The 25,184-nt window shown below is 40.5% G+C and overlaps 1 protein-coding gene across 1 annotated transcript in view; it reads left to right on the top strand.

Annotated features, from left to right (window-relative positions):
• The first annotated feature begins 1,703 nt into the window (after positions 1-1,703).
• The window catches only part of ggt5b (gamma-glutamyltransferase 5b), a 47,603-nt gene continuing 24,122 nt past the window's right edge, over positions 1,704-25,184 (top strand). Inside the window, exons 1-2 of the mRNA XM_036594740.1 lie at positions 1,704-1,978; positions 20,549-20,676. Of these exons, the coding sequence (XP_036450633.1) occupies positions 1,719-1,978; positions 20,549-20,676 (388 nt within the window). The 5' untranslated portion in view covers positions 1,704-1,718. The remainder of the gene's footprint in view (positions 1,979-20,548; positions 20,677-25,184) is intronic.

The following is a 25,184-nucleotide window of genomic DNA, read 5'->3' as shown; positions in this document are numbered from 1 at the left end:
TAAAAACAGAGACAGTTAGAGAAAAAGGAGAGGAAAAGAGAGGACAAGAAGAGAAAGGGGTTAAGAAGGAGAGAAAGAGGAGAGAAAGTGGAAAGAAGGAAAAGAAGTAGCAGAGAAGCATGAAAGAAAGTGGTGGAAAAGGGGAAATGAGGAAATAAAGTAGGAGAAAAAGTATAAGTAGGAAATAAAGAGGAGCAGAGAGAGGGAAGAGTGAAGGAGATTAAAGGAAGGAAAGAAAAAGAAAAAAGGGAAAAGGAGAAGTTGAGGTAGGAGAAAGGAAGGAGTTAAGGACAAGTGAAAAAAGAGTGAGGGAGGAGTGAAGGGGGAGTGGAGGAGGACAGGAAAATGTAAAGTGTGAGGGAGTAGAGGCAGTGGTGAAGGAGTAAGGGAATGTGGGAGTAGTGAAGAAGAAGTGAGGGAGTAGTGAAGGAATGAGGAAAGAGTGAAGGAGGAGTGAAAGAGGACTAAGGAAAATGTAAAGAAGGAGTGAGGAAGAAGAGAAGGAGGAGTGAAGGAGAAGTGAAGGAGGAATAATGCAGAAGTGAGGGAGGAGTGAAGGAGGAGTGAGGGAGGAATGAAAGAAGAGTGAGGAAGGAGTGAGGGAAGAGTGACAGGAGTATAGGAGGAATGAGGAAAGAGTGAAGGAGGAGTGAGGGAGTAGTGAAGGAGGAAGTGAAGGAGGAGAGAGAGAACAGTGAAGGAGGAGGGATGGTTAGTGAAGGAAGAGTGAAAAAAGAGTGAGGAAGAAGTGAGGGACTAGTGAAGGGGGAGTGAGGGAGTAGTGAAGGAGGAGTGAGGGAGGAATGAGGAAGGTGTGACGGAGGAGTGAGGGGGTAGTTGAGGAGAAATGAAGGAGTAGTGAAGGAGGAGTGAGGGAGTAGTAAAGGAAGAGTGAAAAAGGAATAAGGAAGGAGTAAGGGATGAGTAAAGGAGGAGTGAAGGAGGACTGAGGAAAATGTAAAGAAGGAGGGAGGGAGTAGGGAAGGAGGGGTGAGGCAGTAGTGAAGGAGGGGTGAAGGATGAGTGAGGAAGGAGTGAATGAGTGAGGGAGAAGTGAGGGAGGAGTGAAGGAAGAGTGATGGAGTAGTGAAGGAGTGAAAAAGGAGTGAGGAAGGAATGACAGAAGAGTGAAGGAGAAGTGAGGAAGTAGTGAGGAATGAGTGAAAGAGGAGTGAGGAAGGAGTGAAGGAGAATTGAAGGAGGAGTGAGGAAGGAGTTAGGGTGAAGTGAAGGAGAAGTGAGGGAGTAGTAAAGGAAGAGTGAGGGAGTAGTAAAGGAGGAGTGAAAGGAGTGAGGAAGGAGTTGGGAAAAAGTGAAGGAGGAGCGAGAGAGTAGTGAAGGAGGACTGAAGAAGGCGTGAGAGAGTAGTAAAGTAGGAGTGAGAAAGGAGTGAGGGAGGATTGAGGGAGGAGTAAAGGAGGAGTGAGGGAGGGGTGAGGCAAGAGTAAAGGAGTGAGGCAGGAGTAAAGGAGGAGTGAGGGATAAGTTAAGCAGAAGAGAAGGAGGAGGAAAGGAGAGAGCGAGAAGTGAGAGAGGAGTGAGTGAGAAGCTAAGCAGGACAGAAGGAGGAGTGGAGGGGTGAGGGAGAAGTGAGGGAGAAGTGAAGGAGGAGTAAGACAGCAGTGAAGGAGGAGTGAAGAAGGAGTGGACGAGAAGAGAGGGAGGAGTGAGTGAGAAGTTATGCAGGAGAGAAGGAGGAGAGGTGGGGTGAGGGAGTAATGAGGGAGGAGTTAAGGAGGAGCAGTGAGGGAGGCTTTTCCTTCCCCGCCGGTGTGCATGGCGCGCTGTGTGTAGTGCGGGACAGTGTGAGGATGGGGAAGGAGAGGCGCAGGCTGGTGTGCGTGTGCTGCGGTTTAGTCGTGGCTGTGGTGGCGGTGCTGTTGATCATTGTGTGTGTGTCTCGTTCTAAATGTCCGGGGGAGCGATTCTCCCACGCAGCCGTCGCCGCCGACTCACTCAGGTGTTCCAACATCGGCAGGTAAGACTGAATACACCTGCACACTCACACTCCTCACACACACCTCACACCTCCAGCCTGTCAACTTATTAACCCCTCACTGAATGTGCATTTAACAAACTTAAGACTTATTAATCATTTATTACAAAAACACTTATTATTCAGTGACTAGTACATATTATTCAGTATCTAATATTAATTGTTCCAGTACTATTAATTATTCAATAACTACTGTAAATCCCTCAGCATCTGCTATGAATTATTCAGTATCTACTATGAATTATTCAAAGTCTTCTATACATTATTGACCTTCTAATATGAATTATTCAGTATCTACTGTGAGTCATTCAGCATCTACTATGAATTATTCCTTATCCACTATGGATTATTCAATATCTACTATTAATTATTCAGTATCTTCTAGTAATTATTTAGCATCTAGTATAAACGATTAAGTATCTTCTATTAATCTTTGTTTTAGAATTATTTATCAGATTGTGTAATGTAAGTGATTAATAAATCACTTTAAATTGACACGGTTCAAACTTCTTTTAGCAGGAACTGTCTCAAATCTTCTCTGTACAGTATTTAAAGCTACTGTTACTGATAGTTTTGTCAGCAGTGCAGCACAAGCATACGGTAAGTGTGTGATAACACACTGAGATAATCTGAGCTGTAATCTCTGGAGATTATCAGATGTGCATAAGTAGCACCTACAGCGCTGTCTGCTGCTCTACAGTGAGTGTGCAGACTCAGAACAGAGGAACAAAGCTGCTGAGGTTGTGCAGTTTATTTGTCCATGTTTATAGATAACAGTGGTTCAAACAGTGTCAGAATCACATAATCAAGAATATTAGAAATACTGAACGACTTTGAGGCCAATGTGATGATTTAGGGTTATAGTTAGCACCATGCTACTTGGGTATAAGCTTCCATTAGCCCTGTAGCTCCAGTTCTCCAACTAAAGAAGCAAACTTCATAAACCAAATCTGTCTTTGCTGACCGACTACACTTGGCGTAAGAGGGGAGCGGGACTGGGGGGATTAGATTTTCTGAAAAATTGCAGTTCACTTTAATGCAGAGTTATCTGTCTTTACAGACAGTAAGAGAACAGTGGGCTTCTGTCAGCCTGCTACTGGCTTTTTGCAGAATGGTAGAGAAAATTACACTTTTCATCATTCATTTCCCACTAACAGTCCAATTCACTGATTTTGATGCAAATTAGAAGTGATATGCAAATCATGTAAATCATATTTCTAAAGGAAATATCACTCATTACTAGGAGGCTTAGCTCAGGGGTTGGCAACCCAAATGTTAAGAAGAGATATTTTGTCCTTTCAACAAAAACGAAACCACCTTGGGAGCCACAACATTTTATATCGGTTTTACCATCTTGGCTATAAATAAGTCTTAATATGTGCTGATGTGCTAGTATAGACTAAAAATATAATATAAACGAAAACGCAGACTTACTTTGCTCTGCTTTAACCTTTAGCTCAGCTATAGCCTCTTTTCTCGCACCTTAGTCAGGAAACTTTTCCGTGAGTTTCTTGTAAAATGTCTCTCAATGTGCGACTTTTTTGTTTTTTTGCCATTTTATGTTGAAAAACGTTGTTCTTGAATTGTTGCACAATTTGTTTGTGCAGTCTTTCACAGAGTGGTGAACCCCTCCTCATCTTTACCTCTGAAAGACTCAGCCTCTCTGAGATGCTCATTTTTACCCAATCATGTTTCTGACCTGTTGCCAATCAACCACCAGGTGTTTTTTTCAGCATTATACAACTTTACCAGACTTTTGTTGCCCCCGCCCCAACTTTTTTGGAATGTGTTGTTGGCATCAGATTCAAAATGGGCATCTATTTTTCAATAAACAATAAAATTTCTCAGTTTCAACATTTGATATGTTGTCTTTGTACTATTTTTAATGAAAAATAGGGTTTAAATGATCTGCACATTGTTGCATTTTGTTTTTATTTACATTTTCCACAGTGTGCATTTAAAATCTGACAAGCTTTAAAACTAGTTAGACCTTATGTGCAGGACTGTAAACTGGGTAGTCCGAGGGTGGACCAGCAGTGGTGCACAGTAAGCAAAGGACTTTATCAAGCCAACCTGACGATCTGGGCTTATTCTGCTGTTTGCTGTGCTAAAGTTGGCACTGATAAGTTAATCTCCTCTCTGATAAAGCACAGAGCAGCTCTCTTTATTCACCTTAGTCACTCATGACCTCACAGCACATGTTAACCTTTAGAAACCCAACGTTATTATTGTTCATTTCCTGTAAAGTGTTATGTAATATTGAGTCAAATCAATTCTTATGTTAAAGAACCATGAACTGTCTGATCTCTGTACTCCACCAGAGGGCAGTGAAGAGCCTGTGTCTTAGTTTCGGCAGATATATGTAATTGTGATGGTTTGAGCGACATCACAAAAAACAGTGAATTCAAACAGTTTAGTTTCCAAATATGGACCGTGCGTGGCGTCCTGACGAGCAAATTTTATTTATTAATTTTGAATATTGTTCTTTTTTTAATGGTTAAAAATTTGAATATCAAATTTGACTGAAATGCTGATACTTACAAAAACAAATGTGGTACGGATTGAAATTTAGAATCAACAACATTCTCTGTTCTTACTTGAGTAGGGGGCAAACTCCCCCACCAATGTGCCTCAGCTATAAAAAACAAATGAGAAACATTTTTACTACTAAGCTAGCAAAGTTATGAGTTACGAGCACTGAAAAGTCACTGACCCGGTCATCTCTGCCATTAAGTACATTTTCATCTCTCATTGCTGCTAGGCCTACTGTTCCCATCCTGCAGCCTCTCGGTTTCATTTCACTCTTTGTTTTCTCAACCTCTGAGCCATCTTCAACCTCCCTCACATGCTCCCATGGTCATTGTCTCTCTCTGACCCCTCGTCGTGACAGCCACGTTGCCTTAGGTCACTGAAGCTGAAATTATTGGTTCACGAGAGAAAAAAAATGAAAAGAAATAGTTAAAAAATCCAGAAGCTGAAACCAGAGCTGTTTTTTGTTTATCTTCAGAACTTCAGATTCATGATCATCCATCATGACCTACAGCAATTTAGACCCGCCCATTCAGCCTACAGCACTTTAGCCCCACTCATTTAGCCTACAGCAGTTTAGCCCCGCCAATTCAGCCTACAGCAATTTAGCCCAGCACACTTAGGCTTAAGTGTTTCAGTCCAGGCTGCTGAGGCATAATAAAAAGCCAATCAGAACAAAGCTTGTTTACGCATATCAGTCTTAAAGGCACAGTCTGTTTAATTGTAAGGGATAAAGAGTGGTCGGAAAATGTAAATGTAATAATTTATATAAAGATGTGTTTACATACAATACGATCCCACTTCCAAAAAAGTTGGGATGCTGTGCAAAATGTAAATAGATGTAAATTAAAATAGAATGCAATGATTTGCAAATCTCATAGACCCATATTTTATTCACAATAGAACATAGAACACATCAGATGTTGAAAGTGAGACATTTTGCCATTTCATGATAAATATTAACTTATTTTGTACTTGATTGCAGCAACGCATGTGATGTGTTCTATGTTCTATTGCAGGGGTGTCAAACTCAACCAGTAAAAGGGCCACATTAAAAATATCTCATCAAATCTGTGAGCCAGAGAAAAAAAAAATATTTATATTGTGCTAAAACCCAAACTGGCCATTGTTTATTCAAAATTTGTAAAAAACAGTAAAATACAGACACTTGTAGTAGACCTTAATAACATAGATGAAATATTACATGGATACTTGAAATATTCAAAATCTAAAAGTCCCCAGGAGCTCAGTCTTTTAAACCTACCTATTTGCTTGAACTAGACACCTGGCATCTTTTCTTTACTGCAAGTTTGTTAATACTTGGGCTCAGTTTCTGAGCTGCTGCGCTGATGTTAAGTGTTTATGTTGGCTGAACTGCAGCTGAAATGCATTTTAATGATATGACTGGTGTGGAATTGCACAGAATTGTGTACAAGTCAGAAAAGATTACGTTGCAGTGCATGCTGGGGACTGTAGTGAAGCACATTGTGAAACGAGCTAATATTAATAGAAAATTAAAATACTTTTGAGGGCCGGATAGGATTGTGCAGCGGGCCTGATCTGGCCCGTGGGCATTGTGTTTGACACATGGGTTCTATTGTGAATAAAACTGCATTCCTTTTTATTTACATTTATTTACATTTTACATGGCATCCCAACATTTTTGGGGAATTGGGGTTGTATGTAACATATTTACAACAATATTTTTGGTATATGAAACCACACAAATGTAATGAAAAGGGAGAAAAATGTAGGATATTGACACTTTAATCTACCAGAATTACAGTAAATGTTTCAGAATATTTTCTACATTTATTATATTTTCTAATATTGAGTTGCTTTTGTTTACATCTGTAGCCCTTGCCATCAGCTGGCTATGCATCAGAAACAGTAAAACTAAACATGCCAAGAGGTGTTTGGAGGTTTACACACAATGATGGACCTGTGAGGTTGACGAGGTGTTGAAATAATTCAGTTGCATCATCAACAGTAGAGGTTTATAAACTGAAAAGAAAAGTTAACAAGGTCAGCAGAAGAACAATAACCCCTTTGTAGATCAGAGGCATGCAGGAAACCCTGTCACTTTTCTTCAACTGCTATTTTTGTGTGTCTCACTTCCTGAATATGATGCCAGAGTTTGAACACAGCATTTCCTTGTCAGGGGTCTCCGGTGTCCACTTAACACCCTTCAGAGCTGTTTGTGTTGAAAAATAAACAGAAGGAGGCAGCACAGACGCTGCTCTTTAGTCTCTGACCAGCCTCCTGTCCTCCATGCCAACTGAATAAATCAGCCTGAATGCAATGTTACTGCACACAGCTGCTCACTGTGGGAAAAATGTTATTCCAGAAAAGCAAACAGTTAACATTCTGAATGTGGGCATACTGTGAAATAATTGTTGGTGTCTTAACTTAAAAAATAATGTAAACATGCTGAAATCAAACTCATTGAACTCATCGAAAAAATAAGTAAACACAACACAACAGATTTTTGTTTTGTTTACTTCCTAACAGAAGATCAGTGACCTTAACATAAGAGTGCATTCAAGTAAACAAATGCTTTATACAGGGACCTCCATAAATATTGGTACCCCTGGTAAACATGACCAAAACAGGCTGTAAAAAACATTCTTTATATTTTTATACTTTTTTTAACTTTCATTCAAAATATTCACATTAATCTAACCTAGAAACCTTTTTTTGAAGTATAACGATTTTAAAAAAATGTAAATTGCATCGGGAAATAAATATTTTTCTCAAATCTGTGTCTGCCATGATTGTTACCCCTTCATTCAGTGCTTTGTGCAGACACTCTTTGCAAAGATAACAGCTCTGAGTTTCTCCTATAACACTTAATGAGACTGGAGAACACAGGGTAAAGGATCTGAGACCATTCCTCCATTCAGAACCTCTCCAGATCCTTCAGATTCAGACCTCCACACTGTGGACTCACCTCTTCAGCTCATCCCACAGGTTTCCAAAGGGGTTGGGGTCAGGGGATAGGGGTGGCCATGGAAAAACCTTGATTCTGTGGTCAGTGAACCATTTTTGTGTTGATTTTGAGGGGTGTTTTGGATCATTGTCCTGCTAGAAAATCCACATTGGGTCTTTGAATGTCTTCGGGTCATGCAAACTGGATATGTGCATTGAGTCTGTTTCTGGCCTAAAAGATTACACTGTGCACTTAATTGACTTGATTCAAACATATAATTTCCTCATGAATGACTAAAATATGTTACATGAACACAGTTTCAGTTCACTTTCAGTAGTAGTTGTATTGATGTCATATTTTATTTATGTGGGAATGATGCACAGATGAAGTTATGTACAGAGAAAAAACAGCATACCATGTCATTTTAATGCAGTGATGCTACATTACTGTTTTCTGTTCTTAGCAGTGCGTCACTCCTGAACTTCAACGCACTAAACAAAAGGATTAATTATAATAACACGCAGCCTTTTAGTCGAAACCAAAACATTTTAAACACATAGCACTGTGTATGTTAGTTTAAGACAGCAGGATGAAGTCATTGACAGTTAAAGTTTACCACACTTTAGTGGGTTCATGTTAGAAATTTTACTGTTCGGCCAACATTGGCAACCATGCTAACAGATCAGCCGTGTCTCAGCAACCAGAAACAAACCAGGAGGGTCTGTGTGTCTCCTGCTTCATCTCGTGTGGAGTTCCAAAATCAGCTCAGACTGAGTTACGGAGATCAGAGCTGTGAGTGAAAGAGCTCATTCAGTTCCAGCTCTCCTTCAGCTTTCACAGAATGTAGAGACACAACGTCACCGTCTGCCTGTTTAAGGAGGATTTCTTTTTGCATCTGAACAGTTTCAGACTGTGTGTTTATTTTTTTCATGGTGTAACTAAAAAAATCTTGTAAAAACATTTACAGTCATAATCTAATCGGTTCAGTGTGTTCACACTTAATAATCTGAGAACTGCAGAAAATCAGATTGGTTCAGTAACTGGTTCAGTGTGTTTACACTTAATAATCTGAGAACTGCAGAAAACCAGATTGTGTCAGAACTGGTTCAGTGTGTTTACACTTAATAATCTGAGAACTGCAGAAAACCAGATTGTGTCAGTAACTGGTTCAGTGTGTTTACACTTAATAATCTGAGGACTGCAGAAAAAATCAGATTGTGTAAGTAACTGCTTCAGTGCGTTTTCATGCTCTTCGGTAATCAGATAATGGGTAAATTCTAGGTCTGCATGAGTCAGGCAGTATTTGGATTTTTGCTTTACAACCAGCCAATAAACTCACAGAATAAGACATGATGTGAACGTAACATAAAACTCAAATGTGTTTTTAACATCAAGTTACTTTAGCGAAAAATATGCATATACATCATTAAGATCCCATATGTCAAACACAGGGCCCGGCACAGTCCTAGAAATGATCCTACTTATTACTTTCTGTTAACCCTCTGGGGTCCACAAACTCACTGACTCAGACCGCTGCTAACTGAGTAAAGAGTTTTGAACATGTGAACTAATCATTGGCAGATCCATGTAAGCTTATAATGGGAACATATTGTAAAACTAGCAAAGAAAGATACTGACTTGTTGAAAATTTGGGCCACACAATTGGTGTAAATAATGGAAAGCAGATTCCTGAAAGAGTGCGCTGAGCGTTTAGTTCTCATTAAAGTCTTTGTGGGAGTCAGAAAAAATTCAGAGCCCCACCAAAATCAAACCCCCTTAGTCAGCTCCCTGAACCCTATAAGCATTTAGTCATTCCCAGCAAAAACAAAAAATAACTGGAGCTCCACCAAATTAAACATCTGCTCCGTCTAGAACAGGCCTGGAGTCGAACAGCAGTAATGACTAAGAAGAACACGTTCAGTGCCAAATACTGAAGCAGTGTAATATTCCTGCCTTCAGGTTCTCGCTAAAGAAACTTGACATGGCACATTACTCACTGTTGTTCTAAAGTCATAGCTGTTAACCAATCGCTTTATAAAGTGAGGAACCAAAAATCACAAGCAGGAACACATCCTCCGACTCAGCATGGCAGGAAAGCTCACTTCAGCCATTTTAAAGGAAAGGGTCAACACTCTGTGTCTGTGTTTTAAAGTAAAATCTGTTTTTTTTTTTTTGTGTTCACTAAAGTGTAGCCTTATTTCTCATAGAGTCATGCTGAAACTAACTCCATGCTCAGTGAAGTGAAGGATTTAAATATTCTTCATCTTCTAGATCAAACTCGATCACTAAAAAGGCCATTTTAAAACATCTCAATAAATCAGTGAGCCAGAGAACACCTATCTTTTTATTAGGCCCAATATAGAACTGGACTGCAAAACATCAGTAAAACATAGCAAATTGTAGTAAACCTTTACTTTAAATCTTACATGAACTTGAAAAAAAAAATTGTCCCCAGCAGGTGGTTCTTTTAAAACTGCCTATGTGCATGATCTAAACATCTAGACATCTTTTCTGCTCAGAGTTCATTAATTCTTAAAATCGGTTTCTGAGCTGCTGAGTGTTTGTAGTGTTTATAGAGTTTATAGTGTCTATAGTGTTTACAGTGTTTGTAGTTTTTAAAGTGTTTATAGTATTTATAGTTTATATAGTGTTCATAATGTTTATAGTGTCTATAGTATTTATAGTATTTGTAGTGTTTATAGTGTCTATAGTGTTTATAGTGCTTATAGTATTTATAGTATTTGTATAATGTATATGTATAATGTATTTGTATAGTGTATAATTTCTGTAGTTTATATAGTGTTTATAGAATTTATCATGTCTATAGTATTTATAAAGGTTATTGCTTCTGTAACGTTTATAGAATTCATTGCGTCTATAGCATTTATAATGTTTATAGTGTTTATAGCTTCTAAAGCATTTATAGAAAAGTTTTTTACTACTCCGCTGTTTGAATAAAGCTTAGCAAACATCTAAGTTTACACATAGTTTTTGCAGCCTGTCCTCCTGTCTGTGAGAATGACATTCAAATTCGCCTGCAAATTTATCATATCCTCCCAAATCTCAAAGTCACTTCATCTTAGAGCACCCAAACAGTTCTCTGGCCTTTAGGACTGTTAGATAACTGTTCTCTGCCAAAATAAGTCCTTGTGGAAAAGCTATTGGAACAGTTACTCTTTGTGCTCAGACCTTCAACACAAAGGTCCTGTTTCCATTGTAGAGCGAAATGGTTCTCAGGGCCGTACTGCCACTGTGGTTTGGACTCATGAGAGTGGTGACAGTTTCTTTTTCCATCTGCTGAGCTGCTAAATCAGACCCAGAAATGAAAGAAAACTACACAAAACAGTGGCTCAGCGATGGCTAACAGGCTAAATGCTACATAACACATTCAATTCCAGCTGTCATTCCAACACCAATCAGTCGACTTGGTGCTCTTGGAGTCTTTATCCTCTAAATAGGTGTTTTTCTGAGCATCAGTTTGCTGGAACCAAGCCTGTTCCAGATAGAAAGAGGATGGTGGGTCACTGTTTGCAGTCAGCCGGATGCCACCTTATCAAGCCAGCGGACTCGATATATGCTCAATATGTTGGTTACTGCAGTGTGTGGAACCTTTAGCCTGCTAACTAATGTTACACTAGTAGTAGTCTAGCCCAGCAGGCTATAGCTCAGCAGGCTACACTACTGAACAGCTTTGATGTCTACATTTGTAACAGCCGGGCAGGTGGAACAAAACCTGTTCTGATGTGTTTAAAACTGTAGGCCATTATATAGGCTAACTAGGCTAGAGGAGCCAGTTAGCATTAGAAGTGACAGATCCAAACACCACAGAACAGGATTAATTTCACCAGCCACTCGACTTCGCTTCGTCAGATTTGAGTCTTTATCATCAAACTTGCCTCAGCAGCTTCTGTTGGTCAGAACTGAACCTGTTCTGTGGTGAGAACAGCTGGTGGCACATTAGCTGACTTTTAGTACCGTTTAACATTTAGCAATTTCTGTTTCTTCACGATCAGTTGACCTCACTCTCCCTGTCATAAGTTTTTATCATCCATATTTGCGATAGCAGAGCAGGTAGTCGAATCGAACCTGCGCTGTGGTCTTTGGATCTCACTAGCTAAGCTGTTAGCTTGGAGAGAGAAACCGGCTAGCATTAGCTTAGCTTGGAAGCTACAGCTCCAAACACCAGAGAACAGGCTTAATTTCAGCTTTCTGACCAGCCGCTCATCTTCACTTCCTCAGATTTATGTCATTATCATCTAAACGTGCATCAGTAAAACATCTGTTAGTCAGAATCAAACCTGTTCTGTGGAAAGCAAAGCTGTTATTCTAGCTAAGCCAATGCTAACCAGCTACTCTCTCCTGGTTGTCAACACAGTTTAACAGTAGAAATCGGTGTTGGATTGAAGCTTTGATGTTCATTGAATGGAGGGTTTAAAATGAACTGCTTTCATTTATCTGGCGTCTGTGAGAGTGAACTGAACTTATTTTATTATTTTTGGGTGTGAAATAATGCAGCAGGATGCGGTAGCAGAATACTGACATGAACATAGAAACAATCAGTGAATAGCTATGTAAGTTGGCACGGTTCTGTGGCCCTGAGCATGGTTAGCTAACCACGTCGAAAAAAACATGCTGAGTCCATATTTTAAAGGCAGAATTCATGAATATTTCTCTCAAACTCAACTTGCAGCAAACTTAACTATTTGTAAATTTGAAATAAAATTAATCTCGACATCAATTAGCTATAAATAAACAGTTATATTGTATAGGAATATGTATCCTTTTTGGAAGTAGACTGCAGTTTATTCCCATTTTTTGCTGAACACCTTTGCAAGTGTTTTGTTATCTAATTCATTACCATCTATTCAAAAGCAGACATCTCTGGAATACTTTTTAGGTAAATGAGCTCCAATACAGATAAGTGGATGAAAGAGGGAAAGAAGAGGCTAGGAGAGAGAGAAGAGGAATAACAGTGTTGCTGTAACGTGTGACCAGAGAGCAGACGCTCGCGGATGTAAAAAGTGAAGAAGCTTTACTTAAAGTTATCGTCGTCAGTACACAGTCACAGCAAAATACACAGCAGGCGAACAAAACACAATAGGGCTAGGCAGATCAGAGTCCAAAACACAGGCAAAAGTCAAAAACCACATATGCAGCAAACCAGGCAACAGTACAAAAGGGCAAATCCGAAAAACAAAGTCAAAACACAAGGTCAGAACAGGGGAGATCAAAAACCAGAAAGAACGCTCAGTAGTTTTACTAGAAAACAATACCTCGCAAAGGTCCTACGCTAAAGCCCGGGCTAAAATACTAAACTAGATAGATCACATGACAAACACACAGGTGAAAATGATCAATATTCAGGGGAGCTAGAGCGGTGATAGGCTGTCGATGATCTTCCTGGAGTCATGTGATGAAGCGGAGGATTCTGGGAATCGTAGTTTAGAGGCTGGCTGGCCGAATACGTGACAGTACCCCCCTCCAACGAGTCCTGGCTGGCCTTGGAACGAGGGCGACCAGGACGACCACCCCGTCCCCCACCAGCCCTCGGAACAGGGGCCGACCCAGAGCAGCCGAGGCGCTGGACCGCCGGTGAACTCTCACGTGGTCTCTGCAGACGAGCTGGAAGGGATGCGGGTAGCCCTCTACGCGGGCGACCCCTGGGACGCGGAGCAGGTTTCTCAGGGTGCTGGCTGTGAAAATCCGCCATGAGCCCAGGGTCCAGAATGTCCTTGGCCGGCACCCAACACTGCTCCTCAGGTCCGTAGCCCTCCCAATCCACTAGCTATTGCAAGAGACCGCCTCTTCTTCTGGAGTCCAGCAGCCTACGGACAGCGTATACCGGTGCCCCTTCTATCATTTCTGGCGGGGGTGGTGTAGCATCTGGCGACACCTCATCCAACGGCCCTGCAACAAATGGTTTCAATAAAGACACATGAAAAGAAGGTGATACTCGAAATCTAGGGGGTAATTCTAATCTATACCTCACGTCATTTATTTTCTTAACTATTTTAAATGGTCCAATATATTTAGGGAGTAACTTCCTACGTCCCTCTCTATGGCGAAAATCTTGTGTGGTAAGTCAGACTCTGTCCCCAGGCTGATATTCTGGAGTGGGTCCTCTGTGCCGGTCCGCCTGTTCTTTGTGTCTTTGGAGAATCTCCTCAATCCGGCGGTGCGTCTCCTCCCAGACCTGCTCACTCCGTTTCATCCAGTCGTCGACCGCTGGGACCTCTGTTTCCATCCCAGTCCATGGGGCCAAAGGGGGCTGATAACCCAACACACACTGAAAAGGGGTCAAACCTGTCGAGGAACTGATCAAAGAGTTTTGTGCTATTTCAGCCCAGGTTAAAAATCGATACCAGTCAGTGGGGTTATTGTGACAGAAAATCCTTAAAAACTTTCCAAGTTCCTGATTCATCCTTTCACACTGTCCGTTTGCTTGAGGATGATATCCAGAGGTTAGACTTACAGAGACTCCAATTTGCTCAAAAAAGGCTGACCACACCTGTGAGGTAAATTGTGGCCCTCGGTCAGAGACAATGTCCTCCGGGATCCCAAAAAATCTAAATACATGGTTAAATAGGGCTTCCGCCGTTTGGAAAGCCGTGGGCAAGTGAGGAAACGGAATGAAATGTACCCCCCTGGAGAATCTATCCACCAGAGTCAGAATTGTGGTGAAACCTTGGGATTCGGGAAGTTCAGTTATGAAATCTATGGCTAAATGTGACCAGGGTCTGTCAGGAACTGGAAGGGGCATCAACTTGCCTGCGGGTAAAGTCTTAGGGGTTTTACATTGTGAGCAGATTGAACATGATTGCACGAATGAATGAATGTCCTTACTCATTGATTCCCACCAGTATCTATTTGATATTAACTGATGGGTACGTGTTTCTCCCGGGTGACCCGTCACAATGGAGGAGTGTGCCCATGTAATTAAACGATCCCTACATTCTAGAGGGACATATTTCTTCCCTGTAAAATGGGGTAAAATGGTCTTTTGGCCATCAGGGTCTAATACATGACTGTTTTCTTGGTGTATACGCGAAAATGCATCGGCTTTTGTGTTACGAGACCCAGGCCTGTAAGTGATGGTAAAATTAAAACGGGCAAAAAACAATGACCACCTAGCTTGTCTGGAATTCAGTCTTCGGGCGTTCCTGAGATATTCTAAATTCTTATGGTCTGTAAGCACCATAAATGGATGGTTAGCTCCCTCGAGCCAATGTCTCCATTCCTCTAGAGCTAACTTTACCGCTAGTAGTTCTCTATCCCCAATTCCATAATTTCTTTCTGCTGCTGACAATTTGTGTGAAAAAAAGGCGACTGGGTGCAACTTTACTGGTGATCCAACTCTTTGTGACAAAACTGCCCCCACCCCAGTCTCTGAGGCATCTACTTCTACCACAAATGGCTTGGAAGGATTGGGGTGTGTGAGAATGGGAGCTGTAGTGAAGGCTTCCTTGAGTTCTTGAAACGCCTTCTTGGCTTGCTCATTCCATCTGATCCTCTTGGGGGCGCCCTTGAGTAGAGATGTGAGTGGTGCGGCTTTAGTACTGAAATTTCGAATAAACCTTCGATAGAAATTAGCAAAGCCTAGGAATCGTTGTAGCTCTTTGACTGAAGTGGGTGTTGGCCAATTAACCACTGCGTCGACCTTGTGATCATCCATGAGAACCCCTTGACTACTGACTACAAACCCCCAAAAAGTTGACAGACTCTAGATTGAATTCACATTTCTCTCCTTTTACATACAGATTATTCTCAAGAAGTCTCTCCAACACTGCTCGAACCTGCAGCACATGGGTATCTTTGTCTGGGGTATAAATCAAAATATCATCCAGATAAGCAATTACAAATTGACCTAGCATGTCCCGTAGTACCTCATTAATAAATGCCTGGAACACAGAGGGCGCTAAAGAGAGCCCGAAGGGCATCACGAGGTACTCATAGTGCCCCCTAGTGGTCATAAAGGCTGTTTTCCACTCATTTCCCTCTCAGATACGTATTAAATTGTAGGCACTTCTGAGGTCTAGTTTGGTGAATATTTTAGCCCCCTGTAACTGCTCCAAGGCTACTGGGACCAGAGGAAGTGGATAAGGGTAGGGCTTCGTAATGTTATTGAGTGCTCGATAATCGATACAAGGCCGAAGTCCTCCATCCTTCTTCTTAATAAAGAAGAAACTAGAAGAGATTGGGGAGGTAGATGGTAAAGCCTTGTTCTAGCACTTCTTGAATGTACACATCTAACGCCTTCTGTTCTTCCTGGGTTAAGGGATAAACTCAGGCCTTAGGGAATGTATGATTTTCAATCAAGTCTATGGTGCAGTCATAGGTTCTATGTGGCATTAACTTTGCTGAAAACCTCTTTGAGGTCTTGATACGCAGGGGGAATGTGGAACTGGGCTTTTTCTTCATCTGGGCTTTCTACTGATGTGGACCAAACAGAGAGTGAGGGGGAAATAATGCAGGTTTGCAAGCACTCATCTGACCACTTGGTAATTGTGTGCTCGGACCATGAAATCAAGGGGTTGTGTTTCTCTAGCCACGGGAGTCCTAAAATGATTTCGAATTCAGTTTGCTCTAGAACTAAAAAAGACAATGTGTCTTGATGAAGGGCACTGGTCTGGACGACTAGGGGCTTGGTGATCTGGGAAATGGTTCCAGCTCCTACCGGTCCTCCATCCAGTGCTACCACTTTCAAGGCATTAGGCAGTTCCTCCACTGGAATGTTGAGTTCCTTCACGATCCTGGCTTGAATAAAGTTCCCTTCCGCTCCGGAATCTAAAAGGGCTGAAACAATAACAGAATCGGAATGACAGTATATACTGATAGGTAGCATGAATGATTTAGAGACCAACCCTTTTGTAGGGAACACTCACCACATTAGCACGCAGAGTAGACTCCACGTGCTTTCCAAGGGTTGGCGCCTTGCTAGTTTGTGGTCTCACAGCACAATCCTTGATCTGATGACCCGACTTCCCACAATACAGACAAAGGTGATCTCTCATTCTTGTCATACTTCTTCTTGGCCCGATGTTGTAACAGATGATCGATTTTGATAGCCAGATTCACTAGTTCATCTAAGGACAAATCGTCATCTTTACATGCTAGTTCGTTCAAGATGTCGAGTCTGAGTCCTTGTCTAAACACAACCACCAATGCAGCCTCGTTCCAACCACTACTGGCTGCTAAAGTCCGAAACTCCAAAGCATAATCTACTACAGAACGAGCCCCTTGTTTGAGCTGAGCTAATAATTCCCCACTAATTCTCCCTTCAAAAGCATGGTCAATTACAGTTTTGAATTCACGTAAGAATTGCACATAAGAAAGACGGTGTATTCTATGCCAGCTTGCGGTAGCCCACTCTAATGCTTTATCCGCTAGCCTGGAAACTATGAAGGAAATCTTCGCCTGGTCATTACTAGCGGGAGAATTATCAAAATAAACGGAACATTGGAGTAAAAACCCTCGGCATTTATCTGGGTTACCGTCAAACTTATCAGGCTTACTAACTGGAAAAACAGCAAGAGATTTCAGATCCTGAGCAGCGGGTTTAACTTCAGTTTAAGTAACGTTCAGAGTCTGTAACTGACTGCTTAAACCTTTAACGCTTGCTAAGAGCTGGGCTAGCTGAGAGTGTTGTTCAGCTTGCTGTTGAGCTAGCAATTCAAGTGAGTTAGTTACCCCAGAAAGAACTTGCTGATGTCTGCCGAGTAGTTGTACTTGTTCCATCAGTGCCTTCTGAAAAGCTTCTAAATCCGCCATCTGCATATAAGGCGAGGTATTCTGTAACGTGCGACCAGAGAGCAGACGCTCGCGGATGTAAAAAGTGAAGAAGCTTTACTTAGAGTTATCGTCGTCAGTACACAGTCACAGCAAAATACACAGCAGGCGAACAAAACACAATAGGGCTAGGCAGATCAGAGTCCAAAACACTGGCAAAAGTCAAAAACCACATATCCAGCAAACCAGGCAACAGTACAAAAGGGCAAATCCGAAAAACAAAGTCAAAACACAAGGTCAGAACAGGGGAGATCAAAAACCAGAAAGAACGCTCAGTAGTTTTACTAGAAAACAATACCTCGCAAAGGTCCTACGCTAAAGCCCGGGCTAAAATACTAAACTAGATAGATCACATGACAAACACACAGGTGAAAATGATCAATATTCAGGGGAGCTAGAGCGGTGATAGGCTGTCGATGATCTTCCTGGAGTCATGTGATGAAGCGGAGGATTCTGGGAATCGTAGTTTAGAGGCTGGCTGGCCGAATACGTGACAGTTGCATACAAAATGTAATATATTCTATGTATTACCAGTGTTGTGCAGGTTACTGGAAATTATTAGTTACAGTTAGTACATACTTCTTTTAAAAGTAATTGAATCACTTTACCAATTACTGCATATAAACATAATTAGTTACTAGGGAAACTTTCTAAATGTCGAAATTCTAACTGTTGATATAGGCTGCATGTCTTCAGTAGCATATCTAGCAAACGTTTGTTTAGTTCTGCCTGGCCTATAGACTATGCAGATGAATTCCTGTATTTGAAATCGACATGGCTGCTTGGATGGGGGGCTTGTTGGTCAGCAGCTCTATAGCACTGGGGGTTTTCGTGATTAGTGTTGTTCTACCAGCTGCTTCAGAAGATTACAATTACTATTGTTTGATGTGTATAAAGTTCTCACACCAGTACTAAGTGTACAGCTCACTAGAGTATTTCTGTCCTTGATCTTGAGGCGGGGAGGATAACGCCCAAATTTCCAGGACAGTGAGATCACACTGCCTGAACTGTTGGCCACTATGTGGGCTAACATTGATTGATTTACTCATTTATTGGGCCACCATGAGGTTGTGTGACATTAAATCATAAACAGAAGCTGGGGAAACAGGCTGCTTTAGTCTGGTATAGTCTGCAGTCCATTCATATTTTCAAGCAAAATAAAAGTAACGAATAACAAGACAATTAAAATTTCAGTGATTGTAGTTGAAAAGGTAAGTAGATACGTTACCTGTTACTATCAAAGTAACAAGTGCAATTACAGTAACGTGTTACTCTGTAACTCATTACTCCTAACACATATGTATAACGTATTGCAATATATTCCGTTTTACTCTGAAGTGGAAGAGACCTGCCTACTCAGAGTTTAGGAAGGTGAAATATGTAAATGTTAGTAATTGTGTGGTACAGTGTGGGACATTCACAGAGTGGTTTACAGCCCACTGTGGAATGGGGTCACTTTTCCAACGTCCTTCTCAGTGTCTGAGGGTAGAGTTTCTCAGCCTTTGTGTTGTGAAGGAGAGAGTGCTGTTATTGAGACAGAACTGTAGATAACTGAAACTGATATTACATGTACTATTATTATGCTTGATACAATAATACTGTACAATGATACTCTGGCAAAAAAATTTAATCATTGGAACATGCAATGCTTACTGGATTGGACATAACAAAGCATGCAAATTGCTGAGTGTCAAGTCTCTTTTGCATAAGTACAATGCATATCATATAGCTACATGAAGTAATGTATAGCCTAAATATAGTATTAATTATTATTATGATGGTGAGGTTTTCCTCCTCACTTCTCTAAAATTTATTTAAAATCATCATCTAAAGTCAACTGAATATAAACCAAACCTCAAGCACATAGTTTTATTATTAGATAAAAACTGAATAATAACAATCTGATCTGCCCTCAGAGGATGACTGAACTTTGGAACCAATGAAGTGAACTTTTTTAACCCCTTAAAATCCTAGGTTTATTACATACTAAGACTTATCATCCAGAGTCCACCAGGGGGCCCTAGCCATTTATGGGGTTAAACACGTAGAAAAAGGACAGTTTAATTTTGTCGAAGGTTTTGTTAACATATAATAATGAAAGAAAGAAAAAAGTTCAGCATCATGACTGAGAGCAAATGATGTTGAGACTGAGATGAGACAGAGTCCAAATGTTATCGAGACTGAGATGAGACAGAGTGCAAATGATGGAGAGACAGAGATAAGACCAAGTCCAAATGATGTCAAGACTAAGATGAGACCAAGTCCAAATGATGTCAAGACTGAGATGAGACCAAGTCCAAATAACGTTGAGGCCGAGATTAGACAGAGTCCAAATGTTATCGAGACTGAGATGAGACAGAGTCCAAATAATGTCAAGACCAAGTCAAGACCAAGTCCAAATTATGTCAAGACCGAGATGAGACAGAGTCCAAATAATGACAAGGCCAAGATGAGACCTAGTCTAAATGATGATGAGACAAATTCATATGATGCCTTAATTTTCCTCACTATTTTAAAAGTAGCGTTATGTGTTATGAATTTTGTAATGCCATAAAAACTGACACATTCACATATATACAGACCTTTAGCAATAGTTTAGAAAACTGTCAATCATTATTTAGACAAAACTCTTCATTCCGAGGAAGATACTGTGATGAACATGAAGCTGAGAAGATAAAGATACACAGTATCAGCTCAGAGCTAACAGTGAGAATCAAACCTTACTCAGATGGCTGAATAGAAGATGAGGTTTTGATGGTGAGTGTTTCTAAAGCTTTTGTTCAAAACAAGAAGGAACAGGACAGAGATTCTTCAGCTCTGTGAGTGTGAGCGATGGCAAGTGAACTGTATCAGTGTTCCTCTGAATCTCACCTGCCCTCAAACTCATTCATCAGACTGGCGTTCCTGCGTAACAGAAATGTGATATTTCAGCAGGAACTGTTCACAGTACACATTGCATGTATGTGTGTGAGGTTTGTTTTTATGAACTGATGAACAGTGAAGGTCTCTTCAGTATTTCAGGCCATTGGCTCTATAGTCAAATGCCCCAGTTTTCTCAGCATAGATCTCTGTAATAGAGGTCTGCACTCCTGCAGGACCCACCACAATATCTTGCAGTGCGTGACTAATTTTCAGTGCTGTGTGCGTGAGTGGGCGGGTAACCAGCACACTACAGGCAACGGAGTGTTTTACACCAAACCACTCTGAATTACTCTGTTTACATATTAACCATTTAATTCTGGAGAAGTTTTGAATTTTGAATAGAATTAACCTTTAATGCTGTTCTAACAGAATCTCTATGTTTTCAGAGACATATTGCTGGAAGGAGGTTCTGCGGTAGACGCTGCGATCTCTGCGCTTCTGTGCACAGCTCTGGTGAACCCTCAGAGCATGGGGCTAGGGGGCGGAGCCATCTTCACCATCATGGACTCGAGTGGTATGTCCAGGGACAGGAAACGGGAAGCGACCCACAGCTCTGAGCACTTGCCCCAGTCGGCAAGTTTCCTTCCACTAAATTCACAAAAACAACCAGAATGTCAGGAAAAAATTATGAACTGAGATGAGTTACTGTACAGAAGAAAAAAAACCCAGGGGCATAGCAAAATTGTTTTTAATGGGGTGACCCGATTGGACCAGGTATTTTTGGTGGAGGGGGAAATTACTCAGAGAAAACAAAATGAAACAGCAGTTAATAGCATTATTCTGTGCTTTTATTGACTTAATCTCTTTAGCTTCACACACCAAACCTGCAGCAAGAAACCTGAGTGTGATCCTAGACTCTGAGCTCTGTTTAGTCCTGCATGTAAACACAGTCACTAAAGCAGCTTTTTATCATGTCAGAAATATCACTAAAGTTCAGCCTTTTCTCTCTCAGAGAGACGCAGAGAAACTTGTTACTGTGTTTGTTCAGCAGAGTTGATCACTGTAATGATCTTCTTACTGGAGCAAACAACTCATACAGAATGCAGCAGCACAGATCCTCACAACACCAACACACAGAGCTCAGATCACCCCTGTTTACACACTGCACTGACTTGTTGAGAGATTTTAAAGCTCTGCTGCTGGTTTTAAAGCTCCAAATGACCTTAAAGCTCCTGAATGTCCGTCTGTTAATTATCTTAGATCTGCAGATACTGATCTGCAGATAATGACCCAGTTCATTAAAAGGCATCTGAAAATCATAAAAAGCACACATCTGTATTTTAGTCTCATTAAAAGCTTCTGTGCAACAGCAAATCGCATATCAGATCATTGCAAAATTGCAAGTGGATACACACAGCTAGGCACCAGACTGTAACTGCCGCACCATTCAAGGTGGAATAATAATTTATAATATAATATAATAATATTTTTTATTTATATAGCACTTTTCATGCCGGTGGCAGCTCAAATTGCTCCACACAAAGGTGATAAACAGTAATACAAAAAATTGTAAGTATGAATTTATCATAATAATGAATTTATGAATAATCATAAAAAATGACACAAATTAAAAGATAAACACCATGAGACGTAGAGTTTTAATTAAATGCTAAGTAAAAAAGACAAATTTTTAGATGCTTCTTAAAAGTGAGCTGTGAGCTTGACTGGCTAATAAAAGGTGAACTGAGTTTTGAAGCAGAATAACAGAAAGAGTCTCTCCACGTTTTCTGTATTTTACAGAAGGTGACTGCAGGAGGTCAATATCTGCAGATCTAAAATCACCTGTAGGTACATAAACGCAGACACTCTGTGATGTAAGTGGTGCTTTAAGGTCATTTCGAGCTTTAAAAAATAGTAGCAGAACTTTAAAATCTATTCTGAGCGATACAGGTAGCCAGTGCAGTTCTTTTAAAATGGGAGTGATATGATCTCTCTTTTGTTTTTGTTAGGATGGGCACTTTTCTTAGAAAGTCCAGTAAGAAGATCATTACAGTGAACAACACTGCTTGTAACAAATCCTTGAACAAGTTTCTCTGCATCGCTCTGTGAGAGAAAAGGCTGAATTTGATATTTCTCACATGATAAAAAGCTGCTTTAATCACTGTGTTTACATGCAGATACAACAGAGCTCAGAGTCTAAGATCAAACCCAGATTTCCTACTTCAGGTTTGCTATAAGAAGCTAAAGTTTCTGAACTGAACTTTGAGGGACTCCACAAGAAAGGCCAAATCTTTCTGATGAATGATTTTCCATTGAAACCATGAACTGCCTATTACCTAAATATTTAAACCATTCTAAAACTGTGCACGAGAGGCCAACCCAGCATTCAAGATGCTAGATTAAAATCTTGTGCTCAATGGTATCAAAAGCTATTTAATAGAGAATAAAAAATGGAATGGAGAATCTGGATAAGAAACTAGCGAATAAAAAGCCCATTTCAGCCTAACATGTCACATAAGCACATTATTTACTCATTAAGTGTTCTGCAGATGTGTTCCCATCATCATTCACCACATTTTTTACCTGTGCAGGTTACTGGCCTGCAGCTCTGAGAGCTGAAAGTGTAAACAGTTACTCTGGCCAACAAAAGCAAAGAGCCACAACTACTGCAGCAGTAAATCTGAGGAAGAACTGCTGAGGAAGGTGAACGGCTCTGTGGTCAAACAGGGCATTTCAGCCCTTAGTCACTGAGCTGGTCTCTCTTTATCTGACCGTTTCCTGTGTCAGTGGCCTTTAGCAGGAAATATTTTTAGCAGGAGCTTTTTTATGTCTCTACATGTCCTCTCCACTCTAAAAATACTCACAGCCCACGTACTCTAATAACTTGACATGTTTTTACAGCACTGAAAAATAGTCACACACATAAAGTGCTGCTGATGTTGATGCAAAAACCAAACATACCCCTTCAACACAAACTTTAATATTCAGTTATTAATTTTCACACTTATTATTCAGTATCTACTGTGAATTTTTAATGATATCATATTAATTATTTAGTACCCACTATGAATTTCAGTAGCTATTATTAATTATTCAGGATCCACTATGAATTATTCAGGACACTCTATGGAATATTTAGTTTCTACTATGAATTACTCAGTATCTACTATTAATTCTTCAGTATCTACTATGAATTCTTCAGTAACTACTATGAATTCTTCAGTATCTAATAAGAATTATTCAGTAACTACTATAAATGGTTCAGTACATCCAGACAGTATGTATATTCAGTATATACAGAGTTTAAGGGGTTCAGGTAGACTGACTTATACATTCAGCTAACACAGCTAACAAAATCCTCACTTTCTGTTATTTGTTTGTTCAAACAAATCTAAAATCAGACCTGTGTTTTCCTGGAAGTGAGCAGGTTTCTTGTCCATTGTGGTATCAGTTGGAGTTTGTCTGGTTAATCAGATGAATCTGAGCTCCAGTGTCAGTAATATTAGGACTGCAGTGCTACTTATTCAGTAACTGTGTCATTGTTGTAATAACTCAATACACGCTCTCAGGTTCTACAGCAGCACCCAGAGGACACATATATTCATAATCTGAGATATACATACTCAGAGCTCCAGGCCAGTAACCTGTGCTCGTATCAGGCCCGGGCACAGATTTATTCATCTCTTATCACATTTCTGAGTTACTGCTGTTTTCATGCAGTTACATGCAAAAACACTGAGGCTGTTATGGAAGCAAAGTTGGCCCAGTTTATCATTTTGAAGAGGTAGTATTCTCTTTCAGGTTTAAAAAGATTTAAGGATGTTTTGCAGACCTAGATGAAACCTGAACCTCTCCTTTTTCTGCCCAAAAAAGCAGGCTGAGAGAGAAAATGAGACACAAAACTGCACTGATGCTGGGTGATAGAGCATATAGTAAGTAGTAAGTAGTAAGTAAGTAAAGTTTATTTATATAGCGCTTTTTACAACCGTTGTTGTCACAAAGCAGCTTTACAAGGAAATGAGCATTAAAAAGAAAAGAAATCCGGGTCCAAGCCCCCATGAGCAAGCCAGTGGCGACAGTGGCAAGGAAAAACTCCCTAGAGAAACAGGAAGAAACCTTGAGAGGAACCAAGAACCCATCCTCCTCTGGTCGACGCCGGATAGTAAAACATTGTTAGTATAAAGTATTATAGTACAAAAACAGGGTAAAAGGAGGAGCAAACAATTAATTTGAATAGTTAAGTTCATGCAGTAGCAGCAGCAGCATCAGTGGGGTCAGGTTGTGGGGGTGAGGTTTGCACGACAAGCAGTGGCACCCAATCAAGGCAGAAGAGGCAGCAGCATCAGACGCACAGGATGGGCAGCTGTTCAACTCGGCAAAGGAAAGAAAGGAAAAACACAGAGTCAGTTCTACAATGGGTGATTGATTAATTTGAATTAGTTTAAATGATTGATTGGTTCAAGTGAATAATTTTGATTAGTTCATGTCGCAACAGCAGTAGTATCAGTGGGGTCAGGTTGTGAGGGTGAGGTTTGCATGGCTTACATATATGTAAGATCATGATACTTCAAAACGTCTGGCGATACACATTATGTAAAGTACATAGTAAATAAAATGTCTATGTTTGTGGTATGGTGACCCCTGGTTCCTATCACCACCACTGTAAAGAAATCTGAGCCAGTTCACACCAAACCACTTTAAATTACTCTGTTTACATCTTAAACAATGAATTATGCAGAAATATTGAGAAGTTCCCCTTTATTGTGGGTGAAATAGGGGTTTAATCAGTAAAAGTATCTACTGCTCCGTTGCACAATCACTCTCATCTCAAATTCAAAATTCAAATGAAACATATTGGCTCAGCGCAAGCTGGAGCTAACGGCTAGCTGAAAAGGGTTTACCTGAGAAAAACAGTTCAGTTCTTATTAGTTCTTATCAACACAAGTGTCCTGAAAGGTGTTGACAGATGTATATATATCACTTTCAGTTTGAAATTCAAGCTCTTATTCCTTTATTGTGACTTAGCAACATTAGCGTTGTTTAGTTCCTTGTTAATGTGTCTAGCCACGCTAGCTAAGGTTA

Source organism: Colossoma macropomum, unplaced genomic scaffold, assembly GCF_904425465.1.
Source record: "Colossoma macropomum unplaced genomic scaffold, Colossoma_macropomum, whole genome shotgun sequence".
NCBI lineage: Eukaryota > Metazoa > Chordata > Actinopteri > Characiformes > Serrasalmidae > Colossoma > Colossoma macropomum.
Note: the sequence above shows the minus strand (reverse complement) of the source record. Positions and strands in the feature narration are given on the sequence as shown.